The 12298-nt window shown below is 46.0% G+C and overlaps 2 protein-coding genes across 2 annotated transcripts in view; one reads left to right on the top strand and one right to left on the bottom strand.

Annotated features, from left to right (window-relative positions):
* Positions 1–12298, bottom strand: part of LOC306984759 (uncharacterized protein) — a 218689-nt gene that overhangs the window by 108530 nt on the left and 97861 nt on the right. The window lies entirely within an intron of this gene.
* Positions 2123–10337, top strand: LOC306984584 (uncharacterized protein). Its single transcript, XM_079586062.1, has 5 exons — positions 2123–2278; positions 2606–2947; positions 3026–3138; positions 9315–9418; positions 9676–10337. Exons 1-5 carry the CDS (start codon positions 2170–2172, stop codon positions 9806–9808), a joined length of 801 nt encoding a protein of 266 aa, XP_079442188.1. The 5' UTR covers positions 2123–2169; the 3' UTR covers positions 9809–10337.

Below are 12298 nucleotides of genomic sequence, written 5' to 3'. Positions count from 1 at the left end.
ACGCGCGTACTTCACCGGCTGATCGGAAACCGGAGGTTGGGCCGAATAGCCGGCTTTTACAAGAGTATGACAACCAATTAATGTTTTCATCATCATTCATTGGGATTGGGGTTGAGACCTTCAGGACCAGGTTAGACATTTAGTTCTGTCTCCGTACTACTTTTGGGTTTAGGAAATGGAATAAAATAAATTCCATTGCCAATCCTCTCAGGATACCAGGAATCAGTGTGACACAAGTACCCGCACATCTTTCAACTGCCATTGAATGCTGCCTTCGCAGGATGAAGCCTTTAAAATTGGGACACTGCACAAATATAGGGCTGAATAGGAAAACATTTATCTATGCAGTAACTGATGACTTTTATAAGGCGAACCGCACGGCCGAAAAGCACTTTCAGTTGCTCATGGGCTGTGCTGCTAAAGGCTATAGGTCATTAAATACTGCTCTACAAACCCTGTGATACATCTGTGGACAATTGAGGGACTCATACACAACTATTACAGGCTCAAGATGGCAACACATGATGCATTTAGAGCTGGGAACTTTTGAACAGTATGATTGGTGCAAGTTGTACTTATATGTAAATATCTTATCTTACCCTTCACTTTAAATTTACACACAAAAACTTCCCTATAAACACTTCCCCTGAGGGGAATACCCATTGCTATTGCCAAGCTTTATATGGGCAGACCCTCGACTCCTTGATTTTGATCTGGCATACACACTTCCCAAATTGTACACTTCACATGCTCTTGTGGTCTTGTGGTCTTGTGGACTTACAATGGCTGTCGCGCATGTGTCCGTTAAGTCTACAAGACTGCTGGGTGTCGATTATGGTGTTTTTAATTCTAGGTTTCAGAAGAGTGCTGGCAAACGCCCCATTAGCAGCCGATATGCCCTCGATGCACACTTTCACAGAGCCCACGAGCTCCACAGCAGACATTCAAAGCGGCATTACGTCACGAAACTGTGAAGCGTGAAGAAGACCATGAGGGCTTAGCGGTTCGTTTGGGCTTGAGGGTTTAATTTGACACGCCGTACACTTCTTTGTGCGGAGATGATAAAGGGTTTCAAAAAATGTCACCGCTTGCACCTTGAAACCTATTTCATGGTTTGCGTTCTCGAGACACCAGGCACTGATGTTGTGCGAGTGAACGGGTCCAAGCGCATTAAGGGTTTTCTGCTAGAACGGTGTCGTGTTAGCGGCCCCTAAGTTAATAACTAATGATCATTACAACGGAAGTGAATCAATCAAAACTAACTTTAGCTGGACAATAACTTGAATCTAGAGCGGCTGTGTAAAGCCAAAACAATCTCTGTTACTTTAATTTCCTATTATCACTGTAAATCTGCTTTGAAACAATCTACATTGTTAAAAGCGCTGTATAAATGAAGGTGACTTGACTTCAGTCAGCTCCAGCTCTCAAAATGCAACACGACATCACAGCAGACCGAGTGTGTTTACTACCACAACACACAACTGTAGTGTATGATATATTATCTATTTCATTTAACTGCATATACTATACTTGTAGCTACCTTACCATGACTATTTATTTGCCCTTCATGGTCCCACTTTATATTAAGTGGCTTTAAATACTGTGTACTTACATTGAAATTACTAATTTGATACAATGGACTTATTGTGTACATACATGTTTTACATTGTACTTATATTTTTAAAATACATGCATGTAATTACAGCTGTAATTAATGTATGTAATTACTAATTACACTGACCCTTCCCTTATACCTTAACCCACCCTTAAACTTAACCATACCAGCACACCTGTCCCTAACCATACCCGTATCACACGCAATAGCAGCAAAAGTGTTTTACAATACAACATGAACACAAGAAGTACATTGTACTTATTTTTCGATGTAAGTCCATAGTACTTAAAGCCACTTAATATAAAGTGGGACCCAGTTCATTTTTGTTTGTGTAATATTTCCTCCAATAAGTATAGTACAGTGCAAAAAAAAAAAAAAAACGAATTAACCAGCAGCAGAGTAATTAAGGTCTTAAGGCGTTGTTCCCATTTAAACCTTTTGCACAGGTTCTGCAAAAAAATGGGCAGGTCAGCACTATATAAATGATCGGTACTAATTTTAAAGACCACAGATCATCTGTGAGCACATACTGTAACTGTAAGTAAGTGCAAAAAATGGATTCTAAAATCTTTTTTGTAAAATTTGAAAACAGCGATATTAAGGGCACACCTGAACCTCAGACAACAAGTCACCACCAGGATGAAGGAAAAACACAAAAGTGCAGTAAGTGAAGCTTAAGCAGAGATGGTGTCATTAATGTTCGAGGAACTGAGAAATTTGCATACAATTTAAATAATTGCTCTAAGAACAATATGTCAATGTTTAAATATGAAATGTATTAGCACAGAATTATATTTTCTCTTTTTTGCATATTGACCATATATTAATTTCAGATGATCGTCATTATAAAAGAGCATTCAAAAGAGCACTCTTTAAAAAGCCATTTCAATACTTAATTAAGAAGGTTGATTTTAGGTGTTATATTTTATAATATGGATTGAATTGAAATGTTCTTAAGGGATATTTGTGTGTTTTCTCTCTGTTTGTCAGGAGGATGTAGGTGTTTGGTGTTGATGACAGTGTGTCTCTGGCTCATTTCTGCTCTTCTACTGGTCTTCAACATACTCCAGCACATCACCATCATAAGTTACAAGAACACAGTTGAAGAGTTCAATCAGACGATCAACAGCTTACAGGACAATTACACTGATCTAATGAGTGAAAAAGACCAACTGAATCAGAAGAAACTGGAGCTGGAGACCAGAGTCAATAACCTCACTGCTGAGAAAACCCAGTTACAGGACAGTTTCAACTCTTTGAGTCAGAAGAAACTGGAGTTAGATGGCAAAGTCACATCTCTGAGTGATGAACTAAAGAAAGCTTATGTAAAAGGTTAGTACAGTTTTTGTGTAAGTTCTTACTTTCCTTCTTCTTTTATGAATACAGTTTTTAAAAAAGTGTTTCTATTAGGAAATCAGTTGGGTTGGTTTTTCATAACCACTCAGTTGAGCTGGTCTGACAGCAGGCAGTACTGCAAGGATCGCGGTGGTGACCTGATCATTCTCAACACTGAAGTGAAGCAGGTGAGTTTGTGAGAGGGTTTGTTCATGAATGAGAGAAATCACTTATTCCTGTTCTCTTACGTAGAGTTCTCTCGTACTGCGTCGAAGAACGCTACGGGAAAGTATTTCTTTGTCGAGATTGAAGCCTAAAAATGAATCCTTAATTTTGTAAATATTGTAAAACGCTTTTCTGTAGCATACAACCCTAGGCGGAGCAATATCGCTCACCCATTGGCTGCTCCGCCAGAAAAGCACAGCCTATGCGAGGCCAGAGACGCTGACCAATGAGGGCGCTTCGCGCCCTTCTGCGTCACCTCCCGCTAAAACAGGCGTGGCCTAGGCCTATAAATACGAGCATAGCTGTCTAACACACTGATTTTTCTAAATTCACGAAGCTGCACGCATCGTTGGATTGGATTCGAGCCGCCACAGCCGTCTGAAACAAGCACCTCAGCAGGACGCGCCTCTTACCTGAAGCCGCTGGTCATCGCCGCCTTCAGCCGCCGTTCCCTGCTGCACTTCTCCGGCGTGGAATATCCTTTACATTATGTGTGTGTGTTTTATGTGTGTGTTCGCCGTCGCGACACACAGTTTTTCCACCACTAAAAGAGCCGAGCACCTTTTTCAAGATGTCTCGCACCTCCTGTGGCTCGTGTAGAGCCCCGCTCAGCGATGGGGACCACGTGCTGTGTTTCCTGCCTGTGAGTATCACGCAGCTTCAGCTCTCGTCGATGGCGGCTGCCATCACTGTGATTTGATGCCTACGGTGACTCTGCGGACTCGCCTGGGGTTCATTTACTGAAGCTGCATCTTTCCGCCCGCTGTAGTGCCGCGCCGTGAAAAGCGCCGTGCTCAGCGGAGCCCGGAACCTCCCTTCACCACGAGGTGCTCGCCGCTGCTGCCGCTAGCTTCTCCGCCCGCTTCGCTCGACTCTCTGACCGACGGACAAGGGCCGCTGTGTGCCGCCGCGTCCGTCATGGACGAGGGTGAAGCCGCGTCTGTGGAGGACGACTGCTATTCTCTCCTCGCTTCGGGTAGCGAGGGATGGGCGAGCTCCGAGGATCCCCCCTCCCCCGCCGCTCATGAGCGCCGACGGAGAAAGACCAGCATCGATGCGCTTACCGGCTGGATGGCTGCTTTTCTGCAGAGGAACGTACGTTACCGTCCTCACGACCCGCGCCTTTTTCTTCCTGAATTCACGAAGAAATCGCGGAGTCCCGGAAAGCCCCGTTTTCAGCCAGGATGCGCACTTCTGCTTCGAGGAAAGCTAACGTTACAGTGTTAAAATCCTGCCGCGGCCGGATTTCACTAAAATGTCTCGCTCGCACAGTCCCAACATACGCGACCGTGCCAGTGTATTTTGCAGTCACCAAATCGGCATCAATGCCCGTTTGCCTGCACACAAACACCGTTTTCACGACGCCCCAGGTAAATCTGAAAATGTATTTTCTGGTGTCCCGGCCACGGCCGATGGTGTGATGTGTGTATCCGTAATGCCCACGACCCAGTGCCCATTCGTACACACAAGCACAGCCCTACACAACAGGGCTTGCACACATAAAATCGACTCTGTCGATTGTGCGTCACATGTAAGTTAGTGAACGTGCCCGCTTTTCAGTGCCCACAATCACTACACACTGTATGTCCCGTGGTTTCTGTAAAAACGAAACGAATGCACGGTCAGTCGGTTCTGATAGACAGTACTCTCTGTGCTACACGGTGTCCCGGCCACAGCCGATGATGTAATGTGTGTAACTGTATGCCCACGACCCAGTGCCAATTCGTACACACAATACAGGGCTTGCACACATAAAATCGACTCTGTCGATTGTGCATCATATGTAGTGAGCGTGCCCGCTTTCAAGTGCCCACAATCACTACAACCTACATGTCACACGTTTTCTATGAAACGAAACCGATGCACGGTCAGTCAGTTCTAATAGACAGTACTCCCCAGTGCTATAAATGTACCCGCGTTCACGCACCCACATTTATTCTCAAACATGCCGAGCCGTACGGGGCTCGCACCGCGCGCTCTCTCTCTCTCAGCTGAGAGAGCTGAGCGCGCGCGGGCTGCCCGCTCGATTAAGCGCGCCCCCCGCATCATACGCTGCAATGGCGCCCATGTTACAGCACACGACTGCTCTCGTGTCGCCGCCATTTTCGCGACCAGAGTCCGGTTTTTCAACCCGTGCAAGCACAGCCCCGTTCAACACAGGGTTTGCACACATAAAATCGGCTCATGCCGATTGTGCTTTACATGTAGTGAGCGTGCCCACAACCACTACATACTGCACGTTCCGCGGTTTCTGTAAAAACGAAACTAACGAACGGTCAGTCAGTACACAAACACAGTGTCCCCGGTGTTATAAATGTGCCCGCCTCCAAGCGCCCACGTTTATTCACAAATATAACGAGCCCTACGGGGCTCGCCCCGCGCGCTCTCTCAACTCAGAGAGCCGAGCGCGCGCGGGATGCATACTGTGTTAAGCATGCCCCCCGCCTCAGACGCCACGGCGTCCATGTTACAGCACACGGTTGCTCTCGTGTCGCCGCCATTTCGCGACCAGGGCCCAGATTACATTCAACCCCTAGTCACACGTGCAGATGCATGGGAAAGACTTCCGGGGTCTCAGAATGGGTGCTAGAGACTATAAAAAGAGGCTATTCGCTACAGTTTCATCGACGCCCTCCCCGTGTTACGGAGAAAGTCGAAATCACGGTAAAAACAGAAGTAGCACATCTACTTCGAGCCGAAATAGCGAAGCTATTGAGCAAAGGGGCCATAGAGCCTTTATCTCAAGCTCAAAGCGAAGGGGGTTGGTACAGCAGATATTTCCTGGTACCCAAGAAAGACGGGGGTCTCAGACCCATTTTGGATCTAAGGCGTCTGAACAAAGCGCTAGCAAAGCGAAAGTTCAGAATGCTCACGACCAGAAAAATCCTCGCGCAGATTCGCCGAGGAGACTGGTTTATGGCGATAGATCTGAAAGACGCGTATTTTCACATACAAATTGCGTCACGTCACAGGCGATTTTTGAGATTCGCCCTCGAGGGCCGGGCATATCAGTACACAGTCCTGCCATTCGGCCTGTCTCTAGCACCTCGTACATTTACAGTGTGCATGGACGCGGCGCTGGCACCCCTGAGACTCCGAGGCATTCGAATTCTGAACTATTTGGACGATTGGCTGATTCTGGCTCAATCGCCTTCAGAACTCGCTCACCACAAGACACTAATACTCGATCACCTCGAGTGCTTAGGTCTGAGAGTCAATTGGGAGAAAAGTTCACTGTTTCCCAGTCAAAGGATCTCCTTTTTGGGACTGAATCTGAACTCGCTGTCTATGACAGCACAGCTGTCATCACAGCGCAGGCAAGACACCCTGCAAATGGCGAAATCCTTCCGCAGCGGCCATTTAGTGCCGCTCAAGAGATTTCAGAAAATGCTAGGCCTCATGGCCTCAGCCTCAGCGGTACTGCAGCTGGGCCTGCTGCGCATGCGCCCACTGCAGTTCTGGTTGAAAGCGCGCGTACCGCGCCGAGCATGGTTGCACGGTCGCTATCGCCTCAAGGTCAATCAGGAATGCATTTCAGCCCTGACACCATGGAGAGCGTCAGACTGGTACCGGTCAGGTGTAAGCCTGGGGACTCCCTCGAGCCTGAAGGTGGTGTCCACGGACCTCAGGCTGGGGAGCACTGCTCGACGGCAGACCGTTCTTTGGCCAGTGGTCAGAACGAGCCAAACTACCGCACATAAACTGCCTGGAAATGATGGCGGTGGACTTTGCGCTGAGGCGTTTTTGTCCCCGGATAAAAGGGCACCACGTCCTGGTCCGTTCGGACAACATGTCGGTAGTAGCCTACATAAACCGCCAGGGTGGCGTGAGATCCTGGAACCTATTCAGGTTAGCGGAACGCATACTGGTATGGGCCCAGCACAACCTGCGCTCGTTGAGAGCAATGGATGTTGCCAGGCCACTTGAATGTAGGCCCAGACAGACTCTCACGGAACAAAGTTCCGACGGGAGAGTGGTCTCTACACACACAGACAGTGCGTCTGCTGTGGAAAACGTTCGGCAGAGCAGAAATAGACCTGTTTGCAAACCAGGAAAACGCTCACTGCCCAGAATCCTTTTCGAAGAGCACGAACGCGCTGGCCAGTGTCTGGCCCCGCCGTCCGCTCTATGCTTTTCCTCCTGTCTCACTCCTGCCTCAAGTGCTGGAGCGTATCGAGGAAAGCGGATGCGCGGTGCTACTAGTCGCTCCGTACTGGACGAATCAACCCTGGTTCCCAGTTTTGATGCGACTGAAGAGTACTGCCCCGTGGCCGATTCCAGAGAGGAGAGACCTCCTCTCGCAGGCCAAGGGCTCGATTTTGCATCCTCGCCCGGAGCTCTGGTCCCTACACGTATGGGCCATAAACGGGTACCCGCTAACCTCCCAAAGGGAGTGTTAGACACGATCGAACAGGCTAGGGCTCCGTCTACTAGACGGCTCTACGCTTCCAAATGGTCGGTGTTCTCTGGTTGGTGTTCAGACCAAGGTCTGTCACCACTTCAGTGCGGGGAAACGGAGATTCTCTCCTTCCTCCAAGAGCTATTGGATAAGGGAAGAACCCCATCCACGCTCAAAGTCTATGTGGCTGCCATATCTGCGTTCGTTAATCCGACGCTTGGCCATTCACTGGGCAGAAACGACCTGGTGGTCCGTTTCCTTAGAGGAGCCAGGAGGTTAAACCCTCCAAGGCCTCCTTCAGTCCCCGTTTGGGACCTTTCTACAGTGTTGAACGCTATGAAAGGGGCCCCTTTCGAGCCTATTCACTCAGTTGACATGAAACACCTGTCTTTCAAGACCGTGTTTCTTTTGGCTCTCGCTTCAGTGAAGCGCGTGGGGGATTTGCAAGCGCTCTCAGTTAGAGCTTCTTGTATGGAGTTCGGGCCAAACGACTCTGTAGTCGTGTTGAAACCGAAGCATGGGTATGTACCTAAGTCCCTCAACACACCGTTCAGGGCTCAGGTCATCTCCCTGTCGGCCCTGCCGGCTTCAGAGGACGGAAATAGCTCCTTTTGCCCGGTCAGGACATTAAGAGCTTATGTGTCCCGCTCCGCTGTTTTTCGACAGACGGAGCAGCTCTTTGTTTCGTTCAGTGGGCGCTCTAAAGGGCGAGCCGCGACGAAACAGAGTCTATCTCGATGGGTAGTGGATGCCATTGCGCTAGCCTACGCATCTAGAGGTTTGGAATGCCCCCTGGGCATCAGAGCACATTCTACGAGAGGCATGGCCTCTTCGTGGGCTTGGTATAGCGGAATCTCGTTACAAGATATCTGTATGGCGGCAGGCTGGGCCTCCCCGTCTACATTTATACGGTTCTATAACCTAGAGGTTCCTGCGTTGCAGGCTAAACTGCTCTCGGTCTAGAAGACTATGTTAGTGTTCCTGCCCCGCGTTGCGGCCCAGGTCACTTCAATGTTTAAGCATCACTCACTGACAATGTGTCCCATGAGCATGCTATTACCCCTCATATATATATATATTTCATATATATGTTATTATGCCCTTAGAGGCACTACTATAAAGGGATGATGCTATTTTTAGCCGCTCTCCCTATACTTCTTGGGGTAGGCACTTGTATGCCAGGGCGCGCGCGCCCTTAGGTGTCTGTGTCGGTCCAAGAACACGCATGGCGGGTTACATAGGGTTCCCGTAGCGTTCTTCGACACAGTACGAGAGAACTCTACGTAAGAGAACGTACTCGGTTACTAACGTAACCTCGGTTCTCTCTAGGAGAGGAACGAGTACTGCGTCTCATGCCATGCGTGTCCACGCTGCGTCGCTTTCGTGACGAAAATCAGTGTGTTAGACAGCTATGCTCGTATTTATAGGCCTAGGCCACGCCTGTTTTGGCGGGAGGTGACGCAGAAGGGCGCGAAGCGCCCTCATTGGTCAGCGTCTCTGGCCTCGCATAGGCTGTGCTTTTCTGGCGGAGCAGCCAATGGGTGAGCGATATTGCTCCGCCTAGGGTTGTATGCTACAGAAAAGCGTTTTACAATATTTACAAAATTAAGGATTAATTTTTAGGCTTCAATCTCGACAAAGAAATACTTTCCCGTAGCGTTCTTCGACGCAGTACTCGTTCCTCTCCTAGAGAGAACCGAGGTTACGTTAGTAACCGAGTACGTTTTTATTCATATGCAGAGGACCATAACTTCATTACTCGCGGAGAGAGTGTGGATTGGTTTGACTGACTTGCAGCAGGAGGGCAGTATGAAATGGGTGGATGAATCTCCACTGAAACAAGGGTAAGTGCTAAAAAGCACTGTGTATTTATTAGTTTAGGATTTTTATTCTTGTTTTAAAAATCCATATTCATCAGGAAGTGTCTGAAAAACACTTCTTCCATGACCTCCACAATCACAAGCAAATCAACTTATAAATAAATTATATTCTTCTTCTCTATTTTACTTGTCTGCACTTTCACTTCTTTGCTACTCTGATTATTGTTGATTTGTGAATTTTGTGGTTTTGAATCATTAAAAAACTGATACATGTTATTCAGGTTTTGGTACTCAGGTGAGCCGAATGATGTGGCTGGAAATGAGGATTGTGTTGAACTGTTGCCTTCAGCTCCTCTCCAGAACTGGAATGATCTCCCATGCACCCAAAGCAGAAAAGGGATTTGTGAGAAATAGGGTTCATCCTGGCTTGTGCTTTATTTGTATTATTTTATCATATTGTGTTCACATAATTTCTAATTGAGGTTCCTGCCTTTTAAAACAGTCTGCTACTTTCATTTGATATGAACCGCTTTCATGATATCAATTTTGTTTTATAATTTTTCTGTAATGTACAAAATCAAGAATGTAAAATTGTCATTTTTTTCTCATTGCTTTACTAAACTCACAACATTCTGTTGTTAATGGGTGGATTATTAATATGAAAGGATTGTAATGTCCGCAACACTGCTACTTACTCCCATATTTAATAAAAAGGCAACGTTTCGAACCTACTGGGTCTTCTTCAGGCAAACGATAAAAAACATTTGATACAGAGGTATATAGGCCTTACAATCAACTGACCCACCCTGTGATTACAATTAGCTTGATTGGGTCTGAACAAGCCTAATAACCCCACTCATTACTTAATTAAGAGAACACTTGCATGGAAAAAACAATCAACATACACAGGAAACAATTCCATATATATATACAAGTTAACCCCAAAATAATTTTATGAAGAAAAAAAACCCACATATACATATAACTTACTGGAATGTAGTCAAAAACAGTTAATTACCTACAAAAAAGCTGTGCATACTCACATATATACGTAGTATATATAAATATAAACCCACAATCATATAGGCTACATGAATACAGGCTACATCAATACAACTGTCCACTCATAAGAATGGCTTTATGTCAAAATCTTCATTAAGACCATAGGGAGACATTGTATTTAAATAGTAAATCCAAAAAGTTTCCCGTTGGAGAAGCCTGTTACCATGATCTCCTCCTCTAAAAGGTTTTTTGACCTGCTCCACCCCGATGTATCTAAGGGCGCTGACTATGTCCAGCTAGTTTAAAATGAGCGGCAACAGGACTGCGTTCATCTCCTTTTCTGATGGTGCTTCTGTGCTCACTGATTCTAGTCCGTAGCGCTCTCGTTGTTTTACCAACATATGATAAGCCACATGGGCAACTGATTAAATAAATAACATGTGTGGTGCTACATGTAATAGTGCCGCGAATAGATAATGTCTTACCAGTGTGTGGATGATTAAAATTTTTGCACTTATGCGTGTAAGAGCACTGGGCACAACTGCCACATCTATAATTACCATCTGGCATGCTATAAGGCGTTGTAAGTTGTGGACGTATATCATTCTTAACTAAAAGGTCTTTTAAGTTTGAAGCACGCTTATAAGCTTAGGTTTTTCTGGGAAGACTCTGATCAGTTTAGGGTCCGAATCAATAATGTACCAATGTTTGTAAACAGATTTTCTAAATTCTGACCAACCTGATCTCACAGAATTCCGTGAAATGAACACGGCCCCTTAACTCAAAATCTGTGTCAGTTTCACGGAATCGCCGAAAATTCCGTGATATGCCCACGGATGTGATGCCTATTGTAAGTCAATGACAGCAGCATCCGTGGTCCACACACGGACTGTTACAACACTTGCGCTCCCCCAATTGACGTCGTTTTATAATTTAGAAAGGTATCGCTTTAAACATTCTGAGTTTGCTTAAAGTACTTTACTTTAAATATTTAGTTTTAAAGTGATTTTAACTTGATATTGCATTGTTCTGTCGTCGTTTGATCGCTAGGATAACTTCTGGTCACCCTAAATTCCGTGACGGGACCACGGAGTATTCAGTGGTCGCCATTGTTTCACGTTCACTGGACGATATTGTCTATTGCTGATTTTGACACTTAAAGTAGGCTATTCAAGTTGTCTGTGTTTGCGATGCAATGTAGCCAAATTAAACTGTGAACCTCGTATCTCCCATGATCAGTTTCCTTTTGCTATTTACAAATTCTGTGATGGCACCACGGATTCTTCCGTGACGGTACCACGGAATATTCAGTGGTCGCCACAGATTGTTTCATATTCACTGGACGATATTGCCTATTGCTGATTTTGACACTTAAAGTAGCCTAGGCTATTCAAGTTGTCTGTGTTTGCGATGCAATGTAGCCAAATTAAACTGTGAACCTCGTATCTCCCATGATCAGTTTCTAGCCTTTTGCTTATTGGCAAATTCTGTGATGGCACCACGGATTCTTCCGTGACGGTACCACGGAATATTCAGTGGTCGCCACAGATTGTTTCACGTTCACTGGACGATATTGCCTATTGCTGAGTGATTTTGACACTTAAAGTAGGCTATTCAAGTTGTCTGTGTTTGTGATGCAAATATAGCCTCATTAAACTGTGAACCTCTTATCTCCCCTGATCAGTTTCTATATAGCCTTTTGCTTATTGGCAAATTCTGTGATGGCACCACGGATTCTTCCGTGACGGGACCACGGAATATTCAGTGGTCGCCACAGATTGTTTCATATTCACTGGACGATACCTATTGGTGATTTTGACACTTTAAGTAGGCTATTCAAGTTGTCTGTGTTTGCGATGCAACGTTAGCCTTATTAAACTGTGAACATTTTCTCCCTTGATC

The sequence above is a fragment of the Phoxinus phoxinus genome (genome assembly GCF_949152265.1).
Source record: "Phoxinus phoxinus genome assembly, chromosome: 17".
Lineage (NCBI taxonomy): Eukaryota > Metazoa > Chordata > Actinopteri > Cypriniformes > Leuciscidae > Phoxinus > Phoxinus phoxinus.
The sequence above is the reverse complement of the archived record's forward strand: the minus strand, read 5'-3'. Positions and strand labels throughout refer to the sequence as shown.

Excerpts from the sequence above, each read along its gene's own strand:
- LOC306984584 (XM_079586062.1), top strand. The coding sequence starts at position 2,170 with ATGGATTCTAAAATCTTTTTTGTAAAATTTGAAAACAGCGATATTAAG. Across the intron at positions 2,948-3,025 it reads AAAGAAAGCTTATGTAAAAG|GAAATCAGTTGGGTTGGTTT; the intron begins GTTAGTACAGTT and ends TGTTTCTATTAG. Across the intron at positions 9,419-9,675 it reads GAATCTCCACTGAAACAAGG|GTTTTGGTACTCAGGTGAGC; the intron begins GTAAGTGCTAAA and ends CATGTTATTCAG.